This window comes from Bos taurus, chromosome 13 (assembly GCF_002263795.3).
Source record: "Bos taurus isolate L1 Dominette 01449 registration number 42190680 breed Hereford chromosome 13, ARS-UCD2.0, whole genome shotgun sequence".
Taxonomy (NCBI): domain Eukaryota; kingdom Metazoa; phylum Chordata; class Mammalia; order Artiodactyla; family Bovidae; genus Bos; species Bos taurus.
In genome coordinates, this window is record NC_037340.1 from 62,101,852 (window position 1) to 62,129,823 (window position 27,972).

Sequence of the window (27,972 nt, forward strand, 5' to 3'; positions counted from 1 at the left end):
GTTACAAAGAATGAGGCTACTCTCTTTGTTCTGATGTGATTTCCAAATGAGGTGGGAAAGAGCAAGATGCAGGATGCTGTGTATATAGGATGCTACCATTTGTGTGGGAAGAAAAGTCAAATTCTGTGCCTATATATTTGCAAATGCATGATCACAGAATAAACTAAAGACAGGACTTCTCTACAGGGAGGGGAACTAGCTAAGTGGGAAGTGGGCAGCAGAAGGAATTACTTTACACTGTATTTTTCGAATCATGGGCATGTATTATCCATTCAGGACTTTAAAAAATTTCTGAGGCGGAGGGGAGAGGTAGGAGGAGAAGTCACATGCCAGGTTGGTACTAAAGTTATCTGAACACAAAGTATTCATCTACTCCACTTTTCATATTTTTGACCTGAGTCTCCCCTGAACTGCTCTTACAAACACCCACTTGGGACTACAGCGAATTTCATTGAAGCCCCAGGGCCCTCACTAAAACCAGGAAGATAATTTTTGAAGATGAGAGCACTAGTTCTCTGCAAGGCAAATGACTCTTTAATTCACGCACAGAGACAACCGGATGCAGACCTGTTCTTCAGAATCTTTATTCTTCAGCTAACCACCACAGAAGGTCAGCTTGAACCAAAACAAGCTGAAATAACCTCAAAAGGTCCGCCTCATTACCCACAACGGGGCAAAACCTGAAGTGAAGCCTGTTTTTTTTTTTTCAGAGCAGACCCAGCCCATACTTTTACACAGGTGTCCACTAAAGACCGATCAGCAAGGCCCCACCACCACAAACTGTAGGAACTCTGCTGGGAGCTTCCTTTGGGTCATTCATGAAATCCACCTCTTCCTTAGTCATAAACAAGCCCTTGCTGTCTTGTGGGGAAGGTCATCAGTGTTGGTATCTTGAGCAACAGACCATTTGTGTACTCTGGAGCTTTGAAGGGGAGGTGACTTGACTTACTTCCTCCCCTGCATCTGAGATGCAATCACCTTTCTGAATATCTAAACAGTGACCTGGGAGATATGTGGTGGAGGGTGCCTCATGAAGACTCTTCAGGGTCATCATGTCCGGGCTCCTTCAGTACTTAATCCTTTGTTTTTCAGAAACTTTGCACACGGGCTCCCAAGAGGCAGGCAGGCCCAGAGGAGAGGCCACAGGCCTGGGAGCCCAGCAGCCTCTCAGAGTGGGTCACCGGGAAAGAGGAGGAGGGGGTGGGGGGTGGGGGTGGAGATGCAAGGCAGGGACAGAAATCAGCTGAAACACTCCATGCTGGTTCTGACTCGCTCCATCTCGTGCAGGAAGCTGTAGAACTGAGGCAAGGTTAATTCTGGGGAGAGAAAACGCGGCTTCAGGTAAATGTTTCCAACTCCACAGAATCACCCAAGAAAATGAATTTCCACCCAGCGACTTCCTTTTTATTTTTTGACTTAATACCTCTAAGCAGTTCTGGATGGGTAATTGATCATAATAAAGAACTGAAGCCTTGAACACAGAAAGTTCTCAGCTCCATTTAAAAAAAAAAAAAAGTGGAGGGGGGATTTTAAATGGCATTAACTCCCCAACACAAAGGGATGAAAAGAGTGCCATTCAGGACAGCTGATGTGATTCCCATAGCCCCAGAGCTTCTTGCTCTTAGATATTCACCGTTCCTACCCCAAGCTTCCCTGATAGCTCAGTTTGAAAAGAATCTGCCTGCAATGCAGGAGACCCCAGTTTGATTCCTGGGTCAGAAGGCCTGCTGGAGAAGGGATAGGCTACCCACTCCAGTATTCTTGGGCGTCCCTTGTGGCTCAGCTGGTAAAGAATCCTCCTGCAATGCGGGACACCTGGGTTCGATCCCTGGGTTGGGAAGATCCCCTGGAGAAGGGAAAGGCTACCCACTCCAGTATTCTGGCCTGGAGAATTCCGTGGACTGTATAGTTCAGGGGTCGCAAAGAGTCAGACACAACTGAGTGACTTTCCTACCCCACACTTTCCCTTTAGCAAAAAGTTCATTGACTATGGGGTCTCCAACTTGCTAATGGCTTATCATTTAGGAGAGCAAAGGTGGAAAAATGGAGATTCCACAGTCTAATTATGACTTTTTTTATGGAAAAATGATCAGTGGTGGGCTTCAGGAGCCTAAGGAGAAGGAAATGGCAACCCATTCCAGTATCCTTGCCTGGACAATCTCATGGACACAGGAGCCGGGTGCACTGCGGTTCATGGGGTTGCAAAGAGTCGGGCATGACTGAGCGAGTAACACACACTCAGGAGCCTAAGGACTAAAGAAAACATGGAAAAAGTGGAAGGATTCAAATGGGAATCTGGACTCACCTATGTATACATTTTCAGTTTGATTTCCTTTCTTAACCACCAACTTTAACTGAGCCAAAAAAGGAAAAAAAGAAATAAAATATTTAAATTAAAACGATGACAATTGGGCATTGAAATTCCTGAAACCTGAACTTTCACAGAAACATTAAACCATCCAGTGTCTTGAGAGTTACTTGAGAGCTGTCTAGATTGTCCAACACCAAAACTTCTAACAATTCCCATGATGACAGGAACAATCAAAACTTTGAAGAACGATATCCAGATCTTATTCATCTGAAAGTAAGCATGTTAGTAACCACATCTTTGGCTGACCACATTGCTCTGAAATACACAAGGCACTTCAGTGGAACATTGGTTTAACTGGATAGTAAAGAAACCCAAGGTAGATTTGATGGCTTAGATGGTAAAGAATCTGCCTGCAATGCAGGAGACCCAGGTTCAATCCCCAGGTGGGGAAGATCCCCTGGAGGAGGGAATGGCAACCCACTCTAGTATTCTTGCCTGGGAAATCCCAAGGATAAAGGAGCCTGGTGGGCTACAGTCCATGGGGTCGCAAAGAGTTGGACACGACTGAGTGAGTAACTGCATTAGAATATTGTAGAATGTGAGCGCTTCCCTGGTAGCTCAGAGGTTAAAGCATCTGCCTGCAATGTGGGAGACCTGGGTTCGATCTCTGGGTTGGGAAGATCTCCTGGAGAAGGAAATGGCAACCCACTCCAGTATTATTGCCTGGAGAATCCCATGGATGGAGGAGTCTGGTGGGCTACAGTCCACAGGGTCGCAAAGAGTCGGACACTACTGAGCGACTTCACTTTCACTTTTCATTGTAAAATGTAGATGTAATACTTTATAACCAAGTCAAAAATCTCCCAATTTTCAGAGATCAGAAAAAGACTTACTTGTAAAAAAATACTTCCTACTTTTTCCAGTTCGCTGCTCCCAGACGTCACTGTGACACAAAAGAAAAAAATAGTAAGTGACTGGTTGAGGACTAACTCTGAAGAGCCCAATCTTGTAAGTTTTAAAGCAGGAGCCATGTGGGGGCCAGGATGAAGACAGGAGAATGTGCTTTTCAGGAAGTGAACTCACGGACAGCCGTGGGTAGAAAGAGCTGCTGAATGTGGACAGTGACACAGGGAAGCAGCTGCTGGACCCAACAATCTTAGGGGACCAAGGATCCCGCTTCTCCATTGAAGTCATCTGAGAGCCTCTGCCACCCAACCCTGCATCATCCAAGTGACCCAGGACTGGCTCTAACTGGTTACCTCCAAATTTCCATTCCATATCTACAAGCTGGTTAATCATCAGAGTCTGACCTACGGCCCATCGAGCAAGGGTGGGGGCGTTCTGCTTCCACTGGAACAAAAGCAGAAAGCCAAAGTCATCACAATGGAAAGAAAAGAAAAAACCCTCTTTATTCCGCCCCCAATGCAACGTTTAGTCTTTACACAGACAGTGGGCAGAGTGCAGAGGCACGGGCTCGGCCTGTGTGCACAGATCCAGGTCGAGAGGGGCAGCGGGAATCTTCCTTTATTCCAAGATTTAATCCAGGTTGGAACAAAAACTGTATGATATTTATATTTAGTCAAATCAGAGGGAAAATATTAGGTGCACTAAGTAGTGTTTTCAGGCATGTATGTCATCTGCATGAAACCGAGTGAAAACTGTAAGCTGGGAAATGACATAAGATGATTGATGGTTTTTCCTTGGTCGTTTTCCATTTGTATGTTTTCAGGAAATAAAAGCAAACAATCTTAATTCACTTTGATTAAGAGGGATTCTGATACCTTTTCAGAAAAGTAGATGGCTTTCTCCTCACTGAGACCTGGAAGAGAACAGAAGGCAGACATGACCACGGGGAAGGGCCACAGGGCCTGTCACCTGAGGAACCTGGGGTGGCCACCTACCCAGAGTCATGAAGTCGGCCCGGACCTGCTCGGCTGTGAGACCCTTCTTCAAGGCACCTGGGAGAAGAGAAAAATCAGTCAGAAAGGGCAAATCAATCAATCCGCTGGCAGGAAGTATTCAATGGGCACAACTTAAGTGGCAGGGACGACAAAGGGAACGCACAGACTCAGCTCACTAGGCGTGATCTCGGTGCAGCCAGGCAGGAAGGAGATGAGGGGAACAAGGCAGCACGTTCTAGGCGGCATTTTTTGGCAGATTCCTGAGCAGCTCCAACGGCAAAGAATCTGCCTGCAATGTGGAAGACCTGGGTTCAATTCCTGGGTCGGGAGGATCCCTGGAGAAGGGCATGGCAACCCACTCCAGGATTCTTGCCTGGAGAATTCCATGGACAGAGGAGCCTGGCGGGCTACAGTCCATGGGATCGCCAAGAGTCTGACACAACTGAGCAAATTTCACTTCACTTTAGGTGCCACACAAGCATTGGCCCCTCCAGAAAGTATAGATGAAGTTACAGACAAAAGAAAAGACTGTCTGGACTTGGGGAGGGGGTGACTCATCTGAGGAAATAAGGCCAAGACTCCTGGAGCCAAGTGGGGGAGTTCAAGGTCAGGCGGGCACAGGGGTAACAGCCCAAAGCTGCCACTGTGCCATCTGTAACCACCAAACACATGAGGCTCTTTAACTTTTTCTTTTTTGGCCTTGCCACGTGGCTTGTGGGATTTTAGTTCCCTGACCAGGGATGGAACCCAGGCCCTCGTTAGTGAAAGTGCCAAGTCCTAACCACTGGATCTCCAGGGAATTCCTTTCTTTAACTGTTAATGAACTAAAATGAAAGGAAATGTAGTGTTCTGTTCCTCAGCTGCACCAGCTGTTCCAAGTGCTCAGGAGCCACGCAGGCCCAGTGGTCACAGCACCGGTTAGGGCGGATTACAGAGCATTCTTGTCTCCACACGGGACAGCCTGCCCCAGAAGGTCAGCCCTCCGGAAGCAAACGCAGATGGACTAAGCAGTTCAGCCTCTACAGTTGCCAAGTGGCTTGCGGAGGGGCTGTCAAGCCCCTCCCCTTAGGAGCCCTGGGAAACCCCACCCTCCTACTCTTGCCCTGCACCCCCCTCCTTTGTTCCGCTCACAGGCTCCCATTTCTGAAAATAAAGTGCTCCCAGCAATCCGGGCTTCTCAACATTTAACCTGCAGGCTACACCCTCCAGTCACCTTGAAAATTTTCCACATTTTAGTCCTTCAGAAGATGACTAATCAAAGTATAAGAAGTTGTCCACCATGGTCCAGGGAGGGCCCTGAAGTAACACCCTAAACCCGAGCCCCCACCCCCATCCCACTCCAGAAAAACAATCTGAAGGGCTGTTGTCCTCTGCAAAATCAACGGTGTCAACAAAGGGAGGAAACCTTTTATCTCCAAAATCAGACTGAGCAAGGAAGCCACAGGGAAATAAAAAAAAGGCAAGACCCCAGGAAACCTTGGCCATAAAAGCTCTCCAAGAAGGCTGTTAGTCCAGTCACTCCAATCAACTCTTGGCGTGCCGCTCCTTAGTTTATATCCAGTTCAAATCCAACATTCCATCTGAAGATCCCCAAATACTCCGAGGTGGAGAATACCATTGTAACTTTTAATTTACCAGGAAATTAAAGATGAGAAAGGTTAAGCTTTGTGGGGAGAGGATTTGACAAATCCAGAGTCGACAACTGCACTGCTAAGAGCTCACCTACAGCTCTGCCCCCCCCCATACACTGAGATCTGCGAGGGAAGCTCTTTAGCAGTGTGGGCAGGAGAGACGGAAACTCAGAAACGGTACACTGATTTTGGTGTGTCCACACAAGCAGCCTGGGCGCCAAGGTAATTTTGTTAAAACTTAAGTCAGACCGTGTCTCCTCTCTGCTCAAAACCCTCGAATAGCTCCTGTTCCACTCATTGTAAAGCCCGAAGTTCTCACAATGCCCTGTGGATCTGAACTTCTGCAGAACCCTCTGCTCTCTCCCTCGCTTACTCAGTTTTTCCCATTATTTACTAGGCAGGTTCCTACCTCCATGCCTTCACCCCTGCAGTTGCTCCTGCAGGAAACACGTTTCCTCAAATCGGCACATGCTCACTCCTCACTTTCCTCAGGAATGGGCTTGAATTGCACCTCCTCTGAAAGGGTCCCTGATCAATCTTCAAGTGTCCTTTTCTGCACTGGCAATTTATAACTATCCAACTTCATGCTACGTATTTATTGCCAATTTTCTCACAAAAGTCAGTTTGTTGAGAACAAGGACTTGGTTGGTTTTGCCCACTGCTGTGTCCCAAGTAACTAAAAAAAAAAGCCAGGCACTGTTCGCTTGTTGGCCCTCAATTCATTAAACACATGATGAATCAAAGAATCCGTACAACGGAATGCTATACAGCCTTTAAAAATAAGGTAGCTCCTGACCTGCCTATTTGCAAAATATAATTAAAAGAAAAGAAAAGGTATGAACAGTCTGCTTAATGTGGTCCCTTTTGCATAAATAAAGAAGGGTATATTATCTATTCTTATAGCTTTCAGAGAGAGATGAGTCGCGCAGTCGTGTCCGACTCTTTGAGACCCCATGAATCGCAGCACGCCAGGCCTCCCTGTCCATCACCAACTCCCGGAGTTCACTCAGACTTATGTCCATCAGGTCAGTGATGCCATCCAGCCATCTCATCCTCTGTTGTCCCCTTCTCCTCTTGCCCCCAATCCCTCCCAGCATCAGAGTCTTTTCCAATGAGTCAACTCTTCGCATGAGGTGGCCAAAGTACTGGAGTTTCAGCTTTAGCATCATTCCTTCCAAAGAAATCCCAGGGCTGATCTCCTTTAGAATGGACTGGTTGGATCTCCTTGCAGTCCAAGGGACTCTCAACAGTCTTCTCCAACACCACAGTTCAAAAGCACCAATTCTTTGGCACTCAGCCTTCTTCACAGTCCAACTCTCATATCCACACATGACCACTGGAAATACCATAGCCTTGACTAGATGAACCTTTGTTGGCAAAGCAATGTCTCTGCTTTTGAATATGCTATCTAGGTTGGTCATCACTTTCCTTCCAAGGAGTAGGCGTCTTTTAATTTCATGGCTGCAGTCACCATCTGCAGTGATTTTGGAGCCCAGAAAAATAAAGTCTGACACTGTTTCCACTGTTTCCCCATCTATTTGCCATGAAGTGATGGGACCGGATGCCATGATCTTCGTTTTCTGAATGTTGAGCTTTAAGCCAACTTTTTCACTCTCCACTTTCACCTTCATCAAGAGGCTTTTTAGTTCCTCTTCACTTTCTGCCATAAGGGTGGTGTCATCTGCATATCTGAGGTTATTGATATTTCTCCCGGCAATCTTGATTCCGGCTTGTGTTTCTTCTAGTCCAGCGTTTCTCATGATGTACTCTGCATATAGCTTTAATTACATGCTTATCTTATGGCTAAATTGAGAGATGTGAGGTACATTTTTGGTGAACATATCCACAAAACAGAGGATCCCTTTGAGGAAAGGGACTGGGTGGGACTTTTCTTTCTTGGTGTCATTTAAAAACATCCTAGCTGCATGTTCTTTCTTAATAGGAAGGCAGTAAAATTGTGAGTCATTTTTGTGTGCTTTCCTGTGCTTTTCTATAATTAAAAAAAAAAAACCCTCCCTCCCAGGAAAAAAGGTTAAATGTATTGCCCAGGGCCACACAGCAGGCAAGTAGCAGAGAAAGTAGCTTATGGGGCAGTTGGCCCCCCAATTCAGGCTCTTTCCATTCCAGGTCATTCTGAGATGCTGTCGGGGAGTAAGACCAGGCCACAACTGGACAGTAACTGACAACTGAGGCTACCGTGCTGCAGGGGCCGAAGCAAGCTCTCTGTCCTGATGGAACCTCACTACCTGAGGCAGGCAGGAGCCATACTTTAGAAACATACAGAGAGGGACTTCCCAGGTGGTCCAGTGGCTAAGACTCACACTCCCAATGCAGCGGCCCTGGATTCAAACCTTGGTCAGGGAACTAGATCCAACGTCTCAACTAAGAGTTTGCATGCTGCAACTACAACCCAGGGCAGCCAAATAGATGAATAAATGTTTTTTAAAAAAACAAAAAAAAACATGATCTTAAAAAAAAGAAATACACATATTTGCATCATGTTAGGCCTCAAGCCCTTAGCTTCTTTTTCAGCTTTTTCCTTTGGTGATTCCTCTGTCTTGTAAGCACAAGACAGGGCTGCAGCCTTGACCCCACGTCAGTCAGAGAAATCTGAACTCCAGGGCTGCAGTCACTAGAAGATGTCACTAGGGTAAATCTGAGAATGTCCTTTAAATACAGATAACCATCTGGGATGGTTTATAAGTCCTTGAGCTCCACTTTTCATTGGAACAGTTGCCTTAGGCAAACCCCCACTGCCATCAAATAGCGTGGGTGACAAGCAGAGGGTTTCAGGAAACGGCTGGAAAGTTAGCAAACACTACTCTTCTAGCCAAAACCTTCCTAAGTTTATTCAAAGAAGTAAGGGAAGTCCAAGGAACAGAACTAAACCTTGGTGAATCAGATGGGAGAGCATGTGAGCCCCATTCACTCAGTGATTACTGACCCTGAAGGCTCATCAGCTGAACCCACCCCTGCAAGGTTCCCGTGCAAATAGAGGTCACAGTCACTGTATACAGATGTCCTGAGACTGCCATGTGCCAGCACTGAGCTGGATGTTGGAAGGCATCAAAAACTGAACAGGCAACAGTCTCTATCCTCCTGAGGCTCACAATCTTTTGAGATATAACAATATAACATATATAATACATTATAACAATAATGTAACAAGTAGGTAAGTCCTATAGTGAAAGTGTTAGTCGCTCAGTCACGTCCGATTCTTCGCGATCCCCTGGTCTATACCTCACTGGGCTCCTCTGTCCATGGGATTCTCCAGGCAAGAATACGGGAGTGGGTTGCCATGCCCTTCTCCAGGGACTCTTCCCAACCCAGGGATCGAGCCCAGGCCTCTTGCATTGCAGTGGATTCTATTATATGGAGTATTATTCCATGTAGGGGATTACTGAAAAGTGCCACATAGGAAATAGAGCAGGGTAAGGTTGGGAACCCCCAGGGAACTTAGTCCAGCATTTGATTAAATACCATTTGTGATTATTGTTCAATGCTGATTATTCCTTTTTTGGCCCAGCCAGACAGACTCCTTTAAGTGTGGAAAGGAAGTTATTGCTTTTTTTTTAAACAAAAACAAAACCCACCAACCAGTGGAGATTTCCCTGGTGGTCCAGTGGTTAAGAATCCTCCTGCAATGCAGGGGACATGGGTTTGATCCCTGGTCAGGGAAGATTCCACATGTTGAGGAGCAAATAAGCCTGCGCACCACAAGAAAATCTGCTTGCATGATGAAACTAAGACCTGACGTAGCCAAATAAATAAGTGAATAAATAACAACCAGTTACTGGGTACCCACAAGGGCCAGATATTAAAGTAAAAACCAGCTTAAATTATATCCCTACTGCAAAGTTATCTGTAATCTTTTCTAGGTGACAACTCATGATAATGACTATCAATACTAACAGCACTGTAGCTACTACCACTTACTATTGAAGCAAGCACTTTACATTTATTATCTTTCTCCATATTTTAAAAAGAAATTCTTTAAAAATTATTTTTATTTTTTTGGCTGCACTGCATGGCTTGTGGGATCTTAGCTCCCTGACCACAGACTGAACGGGACCCCTGTGCTGAAAGTGCCAAATTTAACCTTGGATCGCCATCTTTCTCCACTCTTGAAACAAAGTATGAGCTACTAGTATTAATTAGCTCCATTTTATTCCTGAAGAAACTGATTCTCAGAGTGGTTACCCGACTTGGCTCAAGGTCTCAGAGCTGTGAAGTAAGCATACAAGGGCCGTGCAGGAACCAAATGCAAGGTGGGGCCTTATCTGGATCTTAATGAGAACACTTACAAACAAAATGGATGAGACAATGGGGAAGTTTGAACTCTGACTTTGTAGTTTAATTTTAGATATGATCATTGCATAGTGGTTTGATAAGGAAGAGAAAGTCCTTTATGTTTTAGAGATATATAACTAGGAATTGAATGAAATGATATGATGTCTGAGATTTGTTTAAAAATAATCCAGTTTGGAGAGCAATGGGTTGAAGTAGGTGGGGCACAGGTGAAGCAATCTGGACATGAGTTGATAAAGGTTGAAATCAAGTTTTTTTTTTTTTAAGAGAACAATTCTTCATGGACTTATTTTTATTTATTTATTTTAGTTGTGCTGGGTCTTTGTTGCTGTGAGGGCTTTTCTCTAGTTGCAGCAAGCAGGGAATACTCTTTCTAGTTGCAGTGCTTGGGCTTCTCATTGCGGTGGCTTCTCTTGCTGCAGAGCATGCACTCTAAGGCACATGGCTTCAGTAGTTGTGGCACATGAGCTCAGTAGCAGCAGTTACCAGGTTCTAAAGCCCAGGCTCAATAGTGATGGGCACAGGCTTAGTTGCTCCGCTGCATGTGGGATCTTCCCAAACCAGGAATCGAACCCATGTCTCCTGCATTGTCAGGTGGATTCTTTACCATTGAGCCACGAGGGAAGCCCTCAGGAGCTTTTAAGAATTACATACTTAATAGTAAAAGAAAAATATTAAAAAAAAAACAACAAACCCACAAGCTTTGAGCTAATCAAGGAGGGTGCAGCAACAGCTTTTCGTCTATAAGATCTAAAGCAAGTCACTTCCCCTCTCTGGGCTCTGTTTCTTTATCTCCAAGACAAAGATCAGACTAGATCAGCGCTTTACAAAGCTTTTACTTAACCCTCCCCCTGTGCACTTACTCCTGCCCCCAAAAAGAAGAGTTCCAGGGTTAACTGTTTCGCAGATACTGGTTAAGCAGGTCAACCAGTTTACTGCAGGGCTTTTCAGAGATTGAGGTATGTTAATGTGTGTGTGAATCTCCAAGATTCCAAGGCTGGGAGGTGCAGGGACAGAACTTTATGACCCTGCCTGGCCACTGAAGTCTTTTCTGGATGAAAACACCAATTTGGGGAAGACTGATCTAGAAGGTCTTTGGGGTCCCTTGAACTCCAACAAGCCATACCAGGATGAAGGAAGGATAAGGCAATGAGGGCACTTTCAGACTAGACAGGGGAAGGCCTTGATGGCCAAGTTAAGGACTACAGAGTCCATTAGGCAAAGTAAACAGTTGAGAGGAGCAGCAGGGTCCAAGTCGTTCTGTGTTCCAGGGCAAACTAGAATCTGGATGGGAGAACAGAAATGGAGAGGCTGCTGCCATAACAAGGCATGAAGGGCTGGGAATTTGTTCTGGGATGGCAGCCTTTGGGACTGAAAAGATAATCCCTCATCAGGCCAAGGGATGAGGAAGAGGCCAAGAGACTTACAAGCTACCTCAGATGATTAGCAGATGCTCTGGAAGAAATGCAGAACTCTTGAACTCTGTAGGAAGGGAAAAGTCAGATTGCATGAGAACAAAAAAAAAGAGTAAAACAAACAGAAATTGTTGAGAGCTACTGAGGAGTTCAGCAAACCTGAGACTTCAACTCTAGAACTTGAAAAGCTTGAAAAGCTTTGAGGCATGACATCACCAATTGGAAGGGCATGAGTTTGAGCAAGCTCCAGGAGTTGGTGATGGACAAGGAAGTCTGGTGTGCTGCAGTCCATGGGGTTGCAAAGAGTTGGACGTGACTGCCTAAATGAACCGAACTGAACTGAATTAAACAATCAAGAGAATTCATATCCTCTCCATTGAGGGAAGGGGTGTTTTATCTGATGATTTGACATCGAGGCACATAAGAGAAACTAACTGAACTATCAATAAACAATGTAGGGCTTTCCTGGTGGCTCAGTGGTAAAGAATTTGCCTGTCAGTGCAGGAGACACCAGTTTCATCCCTGGTCCGGGAAGATCCCACATGCTGTGGAGCAACTAAGCCTGTGAGCCACAACTATTAAGCCTGTGCTCTAGAGCCGGGAACCATAGCTACTTAGCCTGGGTGCTGAAACTACTGAAGCCTGTGCGCCTTGAGCCTGTGCTCCAAAACCACAGAAGCCACGACAGTGAGAAACCCTTATGCCACAAGTAGGGGGTAGCCCCTGCTCACCCCAACTAGAGAAAACTTATACAGCAATGAAGATGCAGCACAGCCAAGAATAAATAAACAAACCATGTAAAGTTCAGCAGGCATGGTATTTGGATGCTGAACATCCAAAAAGCATGGTATATCCATGCTTTATGGATACTAACTCATTTATTCCTAAAGCATCACCATAAACTGCTCTTACTACTCCGTTTTTCAGATAGAAACTGAGGCCCCAAGAGGCTGATTTGTCCAAGGCCAAATAGCTACCTAAAGTGATATGCCCAAGACTCAAATCCAGGTGAGCTTGCAAAGCCCGTCCCTGGAACTCAGCACACCTGTGTTCTCTGGACCTACAGAAAACGGTCTGCTATAAACACTGCTCATCAATCCTGCTTGAAGAATATACACCCAACATCCCCTGGGAGGGTCACAGGATCTCCCAAGTTCAGCTCAAGTCACCCAGCATGAATCAAAAGCTCTTGTTCTATGTCATCATTTCACTTGTAACTGTGGCTTAGGAAAGTAGTACAGACCCGCCCAGGACTTCAAGGAACTATCTGTTAGGACCACGAGATAGATACATACAAAACAGCATGATCAACAGAAGACTAAATCATTATGCTCCAAAAAGGGCTGCAGATAAAAGAACCTATCTCAGTTGCGGAGCGGAAGGGGAGGTCACCATGGATTGAGATGGTTTGGGAAGACACTGCAGAGGTAGTACTGGGGCTAGAGCGCAGGACTGAGCAGAACTAAGGCAGTCTGGCAGGACTGAATGGGGGCAGGGTGCAGAGATGACAAAGACCGGGAAGAACGGAGGCAGGGACGACAGACAGAGGTCTCCTGAAAAATCAGTGCCCACAATAGCTCCCAGGTTTCCTCATTCCCACAGGTGTAGGCTGGACAATGAGAATAAAGAGGATAAAAACTCCTGGTTCTATAAGCTGGACACCTGTCCTACAGAAATGCTCACACACACTAAATACACAGATTTCCTAAGGATGTTCACTGTGGTACGGTACACTTTCTAAGAGTGAAGGATCAGAACTAAAATGTCCAGCAACAGGAAATGGATTAAGTAAAAGAAGATTAATTCAGTTCAAAGTCCACTGCAATTACCAGAAGAATGAAGCTGATGTGGGGAAATCTTCATGATGTACTAGGTATGGAAAAATGCAAGCCACAGAGCAATTCTGTGGTTTATTGCCACTGATGAAAAACAAAACGATATGAATGTATATGGCTCTGTCTGTCGGTGTACATAAAAATAGAAAAGGATACATGCCAAAATTATACCACGATTATTTCTAGAGACAAGAGTCGGATGAGGGTTAAAAAAGAAATTTCCCTTTTGACTGTCCAGAGTTCTGCAGTTTTAAGTTTGCAATGAAAATTAATTCTTGTGTTAAGTGAAAGTGAAAGTCGCTCAGTTGTGTCTGACTCTTTGTGACTCTCTGTCCATGGAATTCTCCAGGCCAGAATACTGGAGTGGGTAGCCTTTCCCTCCTCCAGGGGATCTTCCCAACCTAGGGATCGAACCCAGGTCTCCAACATTGCAGGCGGATTCTTCACCATCAGAGCCACCAGGGAAGACTGCAATTCTCATCCAGCCTTGTGGTTCTGATGCTTTTAACCCGCCATGAGAGCAAAGAAGGCAAGAATCTCACAAACAGAGGATCATAAAATTCCACAGCTGGAAACCTCAGGGACCTTCTGATTCACACCCCAAACCCTTAGGAGCACAAGACAGGGCAAAGAAAAGGATCTGCATGAAGAATATACCAGAAGGTACAAACAAATCATGTTCCCAACTTTTAATGCATCATTAGGCTGAGATATTGGGAAGATCAGCTTATTACTAATTTTTAAAATATGCAAACTGGGGATACTGTTCCTCTCAGCCCAGTCGACATTTATTCATTCTTTAAGCCTGGGCTCAAATGTCACCTCTCTTTAAATAAAATTAACTTTTAATTAAGTTGCCAAATTAATTCTAGCAACTTTTAAGACAATATTTAGCTAAAAATAAACAAGTAAACTCCCACCTCATGCGAAGAATTGACTCACTGGAAAAGACTCTGATGCTAGGAGGGATTGGGGGCAGGAGGAAAGGCGGATGACAGAGGATGAGATGGCTGGATGGCATCACCGACTCGATGGACGTGAGTTTGAGTGAACTCTGGGAGATGGTGATGGACAGGGAGGCCTGGCGAGCTGCGATTCATGGGGTCGCAAAGAGTTGGACACAACTGAGCGACTGAACTGAACTGAAACAAGTAAGATAACCTGCTGTCTTATCACCCAGACAGAGCCACAGTTAACTTTTTTTTTTTTTACACAAAAATAGGACTGTGGCAGACAGAACTAAACAGAATATTGTGAAAGGTTTTCCATATCATTACATTTTTCTTAACATGTTAAAAAATTAATATTAATACATAACATGAAAAATAAGAACCTTTTGCGGAGAAACTGTGCTAAGCATTTTATTTCAGTTCAGTTCAGTTGCTCAGTCATGTCCGACTCTTTGCAACCCATGGACTGCAGCATGCCAGGCTTCCCTGTCCATCACCAACTCCTGGCACTTGCTCAAACTCAGGTCTATAGAGTCGATGGACATTTATTTATTAATATTTATTCAGTATTTTATTTACATTATCTTAATTAATCTTCAAAACCACCCCCCACACACACCAAAACAAGCTTAGATGGGAGTGGAACAACTGCTGGGGGAGGGTTATTGCTAGGGATTGAAAGAGACTGGGTACCAAAGCCACACTACTTATCAAGAGTCAGACTGGGATTCACACCTGGTTCCTACTAACTCAGACTGAATTCTTGATCACTACCATGCGTGTGTACTACGTCGCTTCAGTCGTGTCCAACTCTTTGTGACCCTATGGACTACAGCCCACCACGCTCCTCTGTCCATGGGATTCTCCAGGCAAGAAGACTGGAGTGGGCTGCCATGTCCTCCTTCAGAGAATCTTCCCAACCCAGGGGTTAAACCTACATCTCTTACATCTCCTGCACTGACTGGCAGGTTCTTTACTACAAGCACCACCACCATACTCCTCTGCAAAACTGGATCACAGCACATCACAACAATTTTCAACAGCTGGGTAACTGGATTGCTTCTAATTTTTCTGTGATAAACAGTGTTACGACAGACAACCCTGAAGCTCAAGCTTTGTGATCACCTCCCTCCTGGCTAGAATCTTTCCCTGACTGCTCTAAAGCAAACCCTGCTTCTCAAACCATCTGCATCAAAAGACCTATTTTTAAAATTTTCAATCTACCATGGACTGATACTTTTGTACAATACAATGAAAATTAATTCCTAGAAATATGAAATGAAAAAAAGCTTACAAAATATAAGCCCCAAATAACTCTTAGTGAAATGTGAATACACATCACAGATTAGATAAAAGTGTTAAATCAGTATAAACTTCCTGCTTTTGATAACTGTGCTGCAGTTGTGAAAGAAAATGTTTTTGTTCTTACAAAATATGTACTAAAGTCTTAGCAAGGATAAGGGTGAGGATAACTGAGCTAAAGGCTCATCCAATAACTGGATCAAAAAATTTTTTTAATTTAGATAAATTTCTATGCTATGATTACCCTAATAAATCATTAAAAGATTGTGAGACTCTCATTAGTTCAGGTTTTTGTTGAGCTCCAGGCATGCTACCCTGCTAGAAAAAAATTTATGTATCCAAAACTGGGCACAAAACATGTACTGATTAATGTTTAGATCTAGGGGAAAAAAAAAAAGCTCCAAATGGTTACAATGGTCAATTATATGTTACATATATTCTACCACATTAAAAAAATGCAAGTCCCATTTTTTAAAATTAGTAGATTCAAGAAACTTTGTCAAGGGACTGCCCCTGATGGTTCAGTGGTTAAGAATCTGCCTTGCAATGCAGGGGACTGAGGGTTCCATCCTCTGTCGGGGAACTAAGATCCCAGGTGCCACATAGCAACTAAGCCTGTGCACCACAGCTAATGAGTCTGTGCCGAAACGAAGATCCTGCATGCCGCAGCTCGGACCCAAGGCAGCCAAATAAATAAATATAAATAAATAAATATTTTAAAAAGAGAGAAACTTTGTCAAGTTGCTATAAAAGTTTATAAACCCTTAGTCTCAATCTTGTACCTACCATGTAGAGGAAAGGTAAGTCTGGGGAACGAAGTGGGGATGCAGACTGCAATTATGCTCTCCCATGGCTGTCTGTTCACCTGGCTTCCCTGCCTTGACTGCAGTCCCGCCCATGTCTGGTTCCCTACCAAGCGCTCTGGCTCAGTGCCCAGAGCACGCCTGCCAACTCGGTGGATTGAGGGAATGTTCAAACAATGTCTCTGGCCTCGGCTGCTGGGAGGGGCTACTCACCATTTGGAACCAGGAGGAGGCTCTTCACGATGCTTCTCAGGGGGCCAAGACTGATCTGGTTGGTGGCAGCAAATTCAGAGAGCTGAGCCAGAAACCTTTCCACCTGCAGATGGGGGACAGCACAAACCAGGCCTTCACTTCAAGCACCTCAGGACCGCAGACCCACCCTTGGGAACTCTCCTTATCACAAGATACTTCACCTCTTTTGGCTCAGTTAGGAAGTGGAAGAGCACTTCAGTCAGGGCTGAGAATTGCTGTGAAGAGAAGAACACAGAACATCAGAAAACTCTACTCCCGGATCAGTGTTTCCCCATTCCATCCAACTACAGCCCCTTAAGAGAGAAGAGGGGGCTTCCATGGTGGCTCAGTGGAAAAGAGTCTGCCTGAAAATGATCCTTGAACTGAGAAGATCCCACATGCCATGGAGCAACCAAGCCCATGCACAACTACTGAGCCTGTGCTCTAGAGTCCAGGAGCCAAATACTGAGCCTACGTGCTGCAACTACTGAAGCCCTCTCAAGAACAAGAGAAGCCACCATAATGAGAAGCCTGCAAACTGCAGCTAGAGAATGCAGCCACTGTTCATCACAACTAGGGAAAAGCCTGCTTGGCAACAAAGACTCAGCAAAGCCAAATAAAAAAATAAACAATTTATCTTTTTTTAAAAAAGAGAGAAGTGAAGAGAACATAGATGTTGATATCAGTTTTGATTATCTTAGAGTTACAAACATTTGTAATTTGAAAAGATAGAAGCACATTAATGCTCTGTTGCAGAGGGAGAGAGTGGGAAGATCTGGGAGAATGGCATTGAAACATGTATAATATCATGTATGAAACGAGTTGCCAGTCCAGGTTCGATGCACGGTACTGGATGCTTGGGGCTAGTGCATTGGGACAACCCAGAGGGATGGTATGGGGAGGGAGGAGGGAGGAGGGTTCAGGATGGGGAACACATGTATACCTGTGGCGGATTCTTTTTGATATTTGGCAAAACTAATACAATTTGTAAAGTTTAAAAATAAAATAAAATTAAAAAAAAAAGAAGCACATTAATGTTCACTGCAGCACTATGCACAATAGCTGAGATAATGAGGCAACCTAGGTGTCTATCAATAGATAAGTGGATAAAGATATGCTCCATACATACAATGGAATATCACTCAGCCATGAAAATAATGAAATCTTGCCATTGGCAGCAACATGGATGGATCTAGAGGGTATTATGCTAAGTGAAGTAAGCCAGAGAAAGACAAATGCCATATGATCTCATACATAGAATCTGAAAAACCAAATAAAACAAAAATAGACTCACAGATACAGAAGGGAGAGGGGTGGGGTATGAAACAGGCTAAGGGGATTAAGAGGTTTGTACATTAGCCATAGGGATGTAATACACAGCATGAGGAATGTGGTCGATAATACTGTAAAAAGTTAGCATAGTGACAGATGGTTACTAGACTTAGCATGGCGATCATTTCATAATGTATGCAATGTCAAGTCACTACGTAGTTCACCTGACACTAACATGGTCTATGTCAACTATATTTCAGTAAAAAAGAAAAAAAAAACCAGTTACAAATACTCACAATACCCACCACCAGTGTCCATCTAACTATACCTACCACTCGATTGTCTAAAAAACTCATATTTCGTTGGGATGCTTACAAGATACATATTGAGAGACTGACTGTGTGCACACATGTTCACACATAAATCTTAAGGGGTCAAATACCTTCTAACACCTCCCCCAAAATAAGATCTAAAAAAAATCACTGAAATAGTGTTTTTTTTTTTCCTTCCCTTTGTTTTGTAAGGCCCAGGTGGCTCAAGTGGTAAAGAATCCACCTTTTATACAGGAGACATAAGAGATGTGGGTTTGATCCCTGGGTCAAGAAGATTCCCTGGAGGAGGAAATGGCAACCCACTCCAATATTCTTGCCTGGGAAATCCTGTGGACAGAGAAGCCTGTCAAGCTACAGTCCATGGGGTCACAAAGAGTCAGACACGTCTGAGTGACTAAGCACGCACATACTCGCTCTTTTTGCTTATACTTTCACATATTTATTATTCAAACATAAATCAACCCAAATAATATAATTTTTCCCATTTTCACTCTCATAAATGGTAACATACTATATGAACTTTTTCTCTACCTTACTTTTTTTTGAGGGGGGCACTGCATGTGGCATGTGGGATGTTAGTTCTCTGACTAGGGATTGAAGGTGAGCCCCATGCACTGGAAGCATGGAGTCTTAACTACTGGTACCGCCAGGGAAGAGAGAAGTAAGTCCCTCTACCTTGTTTTGAAAGCAGTTACTTCTGTGTGGCAAGATTTTAGGTGATTTTTATTTTCTTCTGTGTTGTCTATCCATATTTTCTGGGTTTCTCTTCCCCACAATAAACATCTTGTTGAATATGTGACAGAATAGCAAATTTTAACACGTTATTGTACATCATCTTAGTGATAGTCATTCAGTCGTGTCTGAGTCTTTGTGATTCCATGGACTGTAGCCAGCCAGGCTCCTCTGTCTATGGAACTCTCCAGGCAAGAAGACTGGAGTGGGTTGCCAGTCACTTTTTCTTTTGTGCATGTGAACCTCTTTATCAGTACTATATTACTAAGAACTGAGTATCTGTGTGCCCCAAAATTCATAGGTTGAAGTCCTAACCCCAATACTACTGTATTTGAAGAAAGTGCCTGTGAAGAGGTGACAAGGTTAAAGAGGTCATAATGGTGGGGCCCTAATCTGATAGGGCCGGTGCCCTTGTAAGCACCAGGAAGTTCTGAGGAAGTCACCCTAGAGCTCTTTCTGTGAGGCCCACGTTATGAAGACACCGCGTGAAGAAGGCAAGCCAGGAAGAGAGCTTTCACTAGGAAATGAATCTGTGGGTACCCTAATCTTGGACTTCCAGCCTCTGGAACTATGAGGAATAATTTCTGTTGTCCAAGCCACCCAGTGGGTGGCACTCGCACAGACTGAGACATTTATCATTATTTTCCAGTGTTCTCTCCTGATGGACACGGTGTGTGTGGCACAGTGAAGGAAACCAAGACACAAGAGTTTAAAAGACCCAGATGTGAAACACTGTTCTTCTGATCATCCAGGTGACCCTGGGCAAGTCACTTAGCCTCACTGTGTCTCAGTCACCATCAGAAAGACAGAGGTAATAATACATAGCTTCCAGAACAGTACTAATCAGCTCATACAAAGCCTCCAGTAGTGTCAGACTAGAAGCTCAACAAGCCTCTAGTATGTATGTATGTATGTGTAGCAGTTACCACAGCCACAGTTAAAGTCACTATGCCATTAGATCCACCTTTAACATTTAGACAAAAAAGACAACAGGCACATATTGCGGCTCAAAGCCCCCAAAACTGTACATATGACTGTCAAATGCATTTGCCCCTTTTTCCATGACACATAAACTTTACACAAACCCCTGGCAAGGTTCTGTATTATTTTATTCTAAAATGTGTTCTGTTTTAAAATATAAGACTAGTCTTTGGAAATGTAAAAGTAATATACATGCAAGGTTTTTAAAAAGACCCACCCAGCTAGCATAAAAGAATATAAAATAAAACATCTCACTCTCTCCCTGCCCCCTCCCACCTCAGTCCCACTACCCATAGGTAATTATGCGAACACCTCTGTGGCCTTCCCATCATTTCATTTTTCTTTAGTTTCTTTTAAATAGAAATGGGATCATACTGAATCCACTCCCTGCACCTCACCTTTTTTCCCACTCAGTTACACTTTAGAGATCAATCATGTCAGCAGATATAAATCCACCCAGGTCTTTTAATAACCGCATGGCATTCAACAGTTAAGACAGCATAATTTAGCTCCCTAGAAATGAACATTAGTGTGTGTATGTGTTGATCTTATGTTAATGATGCTGAGACGAATATCCTCCCACATACTTCTTTATGAAATATGTATGTGTATGTCTATAAGATGTATTCTTAAAATGTATTCTAGGTGAAAGGATACGCTTTTAAAAAAATTGTTTTTTTTGGCCATGCAATGCCATATGGCAGGTGAAATCTTAGTTCCCCCATCAGGGATCAAACCTGTGCCCACTGCAGTGGAAGCACAGAGTCTTAACCACTGGACTGCTGGGGAAGTCCTATATACATTTTAAAAACTGAGGTATAGTTGATGTAAAATATTATGTAAGTTTCAAGTATACAACACAGTAATTGCTAACTTTTAAAGGTCATATCCATTTACAGTTATTATAAAATATTGGCTATATTCCCTGTATTGTACATTATATCCCTATAATTATTGTTGTTGTTTAGTTGCTAATTCGTGTCTGACTCTTTTGCAACCCCATAGACTAGCCAGCCAGGCTGCTCTGTTCATGGGATTTTCCATGCAAGAATACTGGAGTGGTTTGCCGTTTTCTTCTCTGGGGGATTCTCCCAACCCAGGGATCGAACCCGTATATCCTGGATTAGCAGGCAGATTCTTTACCACTGAGCCAAGAGAGAAGCCCATCCTAACAATAGCTTATTTATTTTTTACATAATAGTTTGTGTCTCTTAACCTTCTATCCCTATCTCCCCTCCCCACTCCCCTCTGGAAACCACTAGTTTATTCTCTAAGATATGTGAATTTTAAATTCTGAGAAAATGTTGCCAAATTGCCTTGTAGAGAAGTTGCACGGATCTACACTCCCACCAGCTAATGGTATCTTAGAGTCTCTGCTTTCCCAGAACCCCATGGATATTCCACAGAAACACTCTAGCCTTGCTGGTCCAGGGTTTTTCTTTCTGCGATATTTATGACATTGGGCATCAGTCTTGCACAAATGTTGACAGAGTGAAAACAGAATAGTCAAGACTAGCTTCAGAATGGGTCCTCAAACAGTTTTCCTCTATTCTTTTAATTTTTTTTTTGCTACAGATCTGTGGAACTGTCACATCTTTGGCCAACCATGTTTCCTATGCCACTAGGGCCTTAAAAAAAAACAGGGTGGCTGAGAGGGCCTCCAGCTGCTCTTTCATTTCCAGGCCTCGGCCTAACACTCAGGATGGAGCTCCTTGTGCGTTCTCATCCCTGCCTTCCCTCCCATGAACAGCCTCAAGCTACTCTGATCTGTAGGCTGTTATCAACCCCCACCCCTATCTCCACTTTTTCAAACCCTCCTTATCCTTCAAAGCCCTGCCCAGATACCAGGACTCTCCCAACAAGAAAGGGACCTATCCAGATTCTTAACTTCTGAGGCTCCCTCTTGGAACCTCACCTGGGGGCACTTAGAATTTTCTATCTTGATAAGGAGCACAGACCTGTCTTAACAGAGAAGGTTTCTCCTCCACCTTCTTAGGGTCACAGAACCTTAATTACTGTAAGTGCAGAGTTAAGTATCTGTTGAACAAATCTTCCCTAAACACTTTCCCCATTCTTTGCCTTTGTACCTGCATAGCTCTCTCTCCCTGGAATGCTTACCTGCTCATGACTAGCCATGAAATCAAAATCTTAACGAATTCTCACCAGTTAAACATATGAAAAGATGCCCAAGATTATTCCAGATGAGAAATGCAAATCAGCAGAACAAGGAGATACCATTTTTCATTTGTCAGATCTTCAAAACTAATTGTCTGATGGCAGCAGGGTTGGAAAGTGACAGACGTGACTGCACACTGTTGAGGAGATAAACTGGGGCAAACTTTCTGGATTACAATTTGGCAATCCATGTCTAATTTTTCAAACGATCAAACCCTTTGACCTGGTAATTCCACTCACGAAGCATACCCTTCAGAGATGTCCCCAAAAGTAAACCCAGACATAAACAAGGCAGTTTGTTGACAGCAACAAACAAAAATAAAAAACTGAAAGCAACTGAAGTGTCTATTAACAGGGGACTAGATTACGCTATATCCATTTTAAGGAATATCACAAAATGCCTTTACTGTCAAAAAAAAAAAGTTTTTAAACTTTTTTTACCCATAAATGTGATGGCAGATGCAGATTTATTTCTATAAAGACATATGAGAAACTATTAAAATGATGATTTCTGGAGACAAGAGAAATAGGTATTTTTATTTTAACTTTGTATCTTTCACTACTGTCTGAATTTTCTAAACTTGTATGCTGCTAAGTGAGAGATTGTTGACCATTTGTTTCCTTCTTTATATTTTTTCTGAATTTCCTCTGATAACCATGCTAAAAATGATTCTTTTAATCCTACCTACTCTCAAGGCTCCATGTTACCTAGAACTGATCACAGCATCACAGAAAACATGCAGATTCACATAATAATGTACTGTGTCACCATTTTCTGACCTGCCGCAGTAGATCACAACTTCCCTAGCACAACAGGCCTCATTCATCAAGACTTTGTAAACTTTACTGGGTTTAGCGGCTATTTATGATTATACAGTGGAAGTGAGAAATAGATTTAAGGGCCTAGATCTGATAGATAGACTGCCTGATGAACTATGGAATGAGGTTCGTGACACCGTACAGGAGACAGGGATCAAGACCATCCCTGTGGAAAGGAAATGCAAAAAAGCAAAATGGCTATCTGGGGAGACCTTACAAATAGCTGTGAAAAGAAGAGAAGCAAAAAGCAAAGGAGAAAAGGAAAGATATAAGCATCTGAATGCAGAGTTCCAAAGAATAGCAAGAAGAGATAAGAAAACCTTCTTCAGCGATCAATGCAAAGAAATAGAGGAAAACAACAGAATGGGAAAGACTAGGGATCTCTTCAAGAAAATTAGAGATACCAAGGGAACATTTCATGCAAAAATGGGCTCGATAAAGGATAGAAATGGTGTGGACCTAACAGAAGCAGAAGATATTAAGAAGAGATGGCAAGAATACACAGAAGAACTGTACAAAAAAGATCTTCACGACCCAGATAATCATGATGGTGTGATCACTGATCTAGAGCCAGACATGCTGGAATGTGAAGTCAAGTGGGCCTTAGAAAGCATCACTACGAACAAAGGTAGTGCAGGTGATGGAATTCCAGTTGAGCTATTTCAAATTCTGGAAGATGATGCTGTGAAACTGCTGCACTCAATATGCCAGCAAATCTGGAAGACTCAGCAGTGGCCACAGGACTGGAAAAGGTCAGTTTTCATTCCAATCCCAAAGAAAGGCAATGCCAAAGAATGCTCAAACTACCACACAATTGCACTCATCTCACACACTAGTAAAGTAATGCTCAAAATTCTCCAAGCCAGGCTTCAGCAATATGTGAACCGTGAACTTCCTGATGTTCAAGCTGGTTTTACAAAAGGCAGAGGAACCAGAGATCAAATTGCAACATCTGCTGGATCATGGAAAAAGCAACAGAGTTCTAGAAAAACATCTATTTCTGCTTTATTGACTATGCCAAAGCCTTTGACTGTGTGGATCACAATAAACTGTGGAAAATTCTGAAAGAGATGGAAATCCCAGACCACCTGATCTGCCTCTTGAGAAATTTGTATGCAAGTCAGGAAGCAACAGTTGGAACTGGACATGGAACAACAGACTGGTTCCAAATAGGAAAAGGAGTCCGTCAAGGCTGTATATTGTCACCCTGCTTATTTAACTTATATGCACAGTACATCATGAGAAACACTGGGCTGGAAGAAACACAAGCTGGAATCAAGATTGCCGGGAGAAATATCAATAACCTCAGATATGCAGATGACACCACCCTTATGGTAGAAAGTGAAAAGGAACTGAACAGCCTCTTGACGAAAGTGAAAGTGGAGAGTGAAAAAGTTGGCTTAAAGCTCAACATTCAGAAAACGAAGATCACGGCATCCGGTCCCATCACTTCATGGCAAATAGATGGGGAAACAGTGTCAGAGTTTATTTTTCTGGGCTCCAAAATCACTGCAGATGGTGACTGCAGCCATGAAATTAAAAGACACTTACTCCTTGGAAGGAAAGTTATGACCAACCTAGATAGCATATTCAAAAGCAGAGATATTACTTTGCCAACAAAGGTTCATCTAGTCAAGGCTATGGTTTTTCCTGTGGTCATGTATGGATGTGAGAGTTGGACTGTGAAGAAGGCTGAGCGCTGAAGAATTGATGCTTTTGAACTGTGGTGTTGGAGAAGACTCTTGAGAGTCCCTTAGACTGCAAGGAGATCCAGCCAGTCCATTCTGAAGGAGATCAGCCCTGGGATTTCTTTGGAAGGAATGATGCTAAAGCTGAAACTCCAGTACTTTGGCCACCTCATGCGAAGAGTTGACTCATTGGAAAAGACCCTGATGCTGGGAGGGATTGGGGGCAGGAGGAGAAAGGAACAACAGAGGATGAGATGGCTGGATGGCATCACTGACTTGATGGACGTGAGTCTGGGTGAACTCCAGGAGCTGGTGATGGACAGGGAGGCCTGGCGTGCTGCGATTCATGGGGTCGCAAAGAGTCGGACACGACTGAGCAACTGAACTGAACTGAACTGGTGCATAGTAGGCATTCAGATAAATATGTATCAAATAAGCAATAAATAGTGATGCCGACATTAACAAAATGATTCTCTTCCTCCTTGAGGCCTAGGTCTCAAGTAAAAAGCTAATGAAAGTAATAGCTAAAAGAAATAGCTAATAGCTAATAGACTGAGAAGGCAATGGCACCACACTCCAGTACTCTTGCCTGGAAAATCCCATGGACAGAGGAGCCTGGAAGGCTGCAGTCCATGGGGTCACTGAGGGTCGGACACAACTCAGCAGCTTCACTTTCACTTTTCACTTTCATGCATTGGAGAAGGAAATGGCAACCCACCCCAGTGTTCTTGCCTGGAGAATCCCAGGGACGGGGGAGCCTGGTGGGCTGCCATCTATGGGGTCGCACAGAGTCGGACACAACAGAAGTGACTTAGCAGCAGCAGCAATAGCTGATAGAAATTGCCAGAATAGCTGGCTAAAGAAAGCCAGCTAATAGACTGGCTACTCAGAGAAGTCTGATCACCCAAGAAAAGGGGTGAAAACGGCCCAAAGGACTTCAATAAGGGCTGCCTGCCCTTAAGTTCAGTTCAGTTCAGTTCATTCACTGAGTTGTGTCCAACTCTTTGCGACCCCATAAACTGCAGCACGCCAGGTCCCCCTGTCCATCACCAACTCCCGGAGTTCACCGAAACTCATGTTCATTGAGTCAGTGATGCCATCCAACCATTTCATCCTGTGTCGTCCCCTTCTCCTCCTGCGCTCAATCTTTCCCAGCATCAGGGTCTTTTCAAACGAGTCAGCTCTTCGCATCAGGTGGCCAAAATATTGGAGTTTCAGCTTCAAAATCAGTCCTACCAATGAACACCCAGGACTGATCTCCTTTAGAATGGACTGGTTGGATCTCCTTACAGTCCAAAGGACTCTCAACAGTTTTCTCCAACACCAGAGTTCAAAAGCATCAATTCGTCGGTGCTCAGCTTTCTTTATAGTCCAACTCTCACTCCATACATGACCACTGGGAAAACCATAGCCTTGACTAGACGGAACTTTGTTGGCAAAGTAATGTCTCTGCTTTTGACTATGCTATCTAGGTTGGTCATAACTTTCCTTCCAAGGAGTAAGCGTCTTTTAATTTCATGGCTGCAGTCACCATCTGCAGTGATTTGGAGCCCAGAAAAATAAAGTCAGCCACTGTTTCCCCATCTATTTGCCATGAAGTGTTGGGACCGGATGCCATGATCTTTTCTGAATGTTGAGCTTTAAGCCAACTTTTTCATTCTCTTCTTTCACTTTCATCAAGAGGCTTTTTAGTTCTTCTTTACTTTCTGCTGTAAGCGTGGTGTCATCTGCATATCTGAGGTTATTGATATTTCTCCCGGCAATCTTGATTCCAGCTTGTGCTTCCTCCAGCCCAGTATTTCTCACGATGTACTCTGCATATAAGTTAAATAAGCAGGGTGACAATATACAGCCTTGACGGACTCCTTTTCCTATTTGGAACCAGTCTGTTGTTCCATGTCCAGTTCCAACTGTTGCTTCCTGACCTGCATACAAATTTCTCAAGAGGCAGGATCAGGTGGTCTGGTATTTCCATCTCTTTCAGAATTTTCCACAGTTTATTGTGATCCACACAGTCAAAGGCTTTGGCATAGTCAATAAAGCAGAAATAGATGTTTTTCTGGAACTCTGTTGCTTTTTCCATGATCCAGCAGATGTTGCAATTTGATCTCTGGTTCCTCTGCCTTTTGTAAAACCAGCTTGAACATCAGGAAGTTCACGGTTCACATATTGCTGAAGCCTGGCTTGGAGAATTTTGAGCATTACTTTACTAGTGTGTGAGATGAGTGCAATTGTGTGGTAGTTTGAGCATTCTTTGGCATTGCCTTTCTTTGGGATTGGAATGAAAACTGACCTTTTCCAGTCCTGTGGCCACTGCTGAGTCTTCCAGATTTGCTGGCATATTGAGTGCAGCACTTTCACAGCACTCTTAAATTGCCTTAAACTGCTCAAATTATTTCCCTAAACCATTTTTTCTTATCTGTAAAATGGGAATGGTAATAGTACCTGACTCCTAGGGTAGTTGCAAGAACTCAGTGACTCAATACACATAAAAGCACTTAAAACTGTGCTATGCAGTACAATGGTCACTAACCATATTGAGCTCTTGAAAAAGGCTAATCCAAAAAAAAAACAACGCTAATCCAATTTGAGATGTGCTTTAAAATACAGACTAGAATCAAAAACCTTAGTACCAAAAAAAGTGAAACATCTCATCGCTATTTTTTTATGTGGGTTACACATGGAAATGATAATACTTTGATAGAGTGGGTTAAAGAAAACACATTAAATTCATTTCCTCTTTCTTTTTAGTTTTTAAATGTGGCTACTATAAAATGTAAAAGTAGGCCTGTGGCTTGTAGTTTATTTCTCTCGGACACCACGGCCGTAGAACACGACTGCCATCACAGTTAGTGTTCCTTTATGAGAAAACACCAAGTCGTGAGGATGCTGAGACGACAGAGAGTGGCCCCACCTCCTGGGAAGTTACAACACGGTGGGGGGAACAGATGTACCCTTGCAGTGATCCTGAGACCTGTCATTTTAACTTGCTTAATTTGGCTGCCTTGGTGGTAGGAAAGGGACATCCCAAACAACACAGGAGCAGGAAGCCTTCAAGGTTGACTGGCTGGCACCTGCAGCCTGAGGAGTGAGAAGAAGCCTTTGACAGCTCCACTATCATCAAGGACCTGCCCTCCACTGTATAGGGTACATGGTTCTTTCCTTGGGGACTCCAAGTGCTGTGCTGTGCTGTGCTTAGTCGTGTCAGACTCTTTGTGAGCCCATGGACGGTAGCCACCGCCAGGCTCCTTTGTCCATGGGGATTCTCCAGGCAAGAATCCTGGAG

At 43.7% G+C, this 27,972-nt stretch overlaps 1 protein-coding gene across 3 annotated transcripts in view; it reads right to left on the reverse strand.

The window, feature by feature from the left end:
* Positions 1-568: 568 nt before the first annotated feature.
* Positions 569-27,972, reverse strand: part of COMMD7 (COMM domain containing 7) — a 28,183-nt gene continuing 779 nt past the window's right edge. The window contains exons 2-9 of one of the 3 annotated variants that reach the window (NM_001035291.1): positions 16,870-16,923; positions 16,670-16,772; positions 4,213-4,269; positions 4,093-4,130; positions 3,571-3,661; positions 3,205-3,254; positions 2,306-2,354; positions 569-1,316 (exon numbers count right to left, since the gene is read on the reverse strand). In NM_001035291.1, coding sequence (NP_001030368.1) covers positions 1,240-1,316; positions 2,306-2,354; positions 3,205-3,254; positions 3,571-3,661; positions 4,093-4,130; positions 4,213-4,269; positions 16,670-16,772; positions 16,870-16,923 — 519 coding nt within the window. In that variant the 3' untranslated portion in view covers positions 569-1,239. Of the gene's footprint in view, positions 1,317-2,060; positions 2,254-2,305; positions 2,355-3,204; positions 3,255-3,570; positions 3,662-4,092; positions 4,131-4,212; positions 4,270-16,669; positions 16,773-16,869; positions 16,924-27,972 lie in introns of those variants that run through there. The other 2 variants (XM_005214689.5, XM_005214690.5) reach the window with 2 other exon arrangements.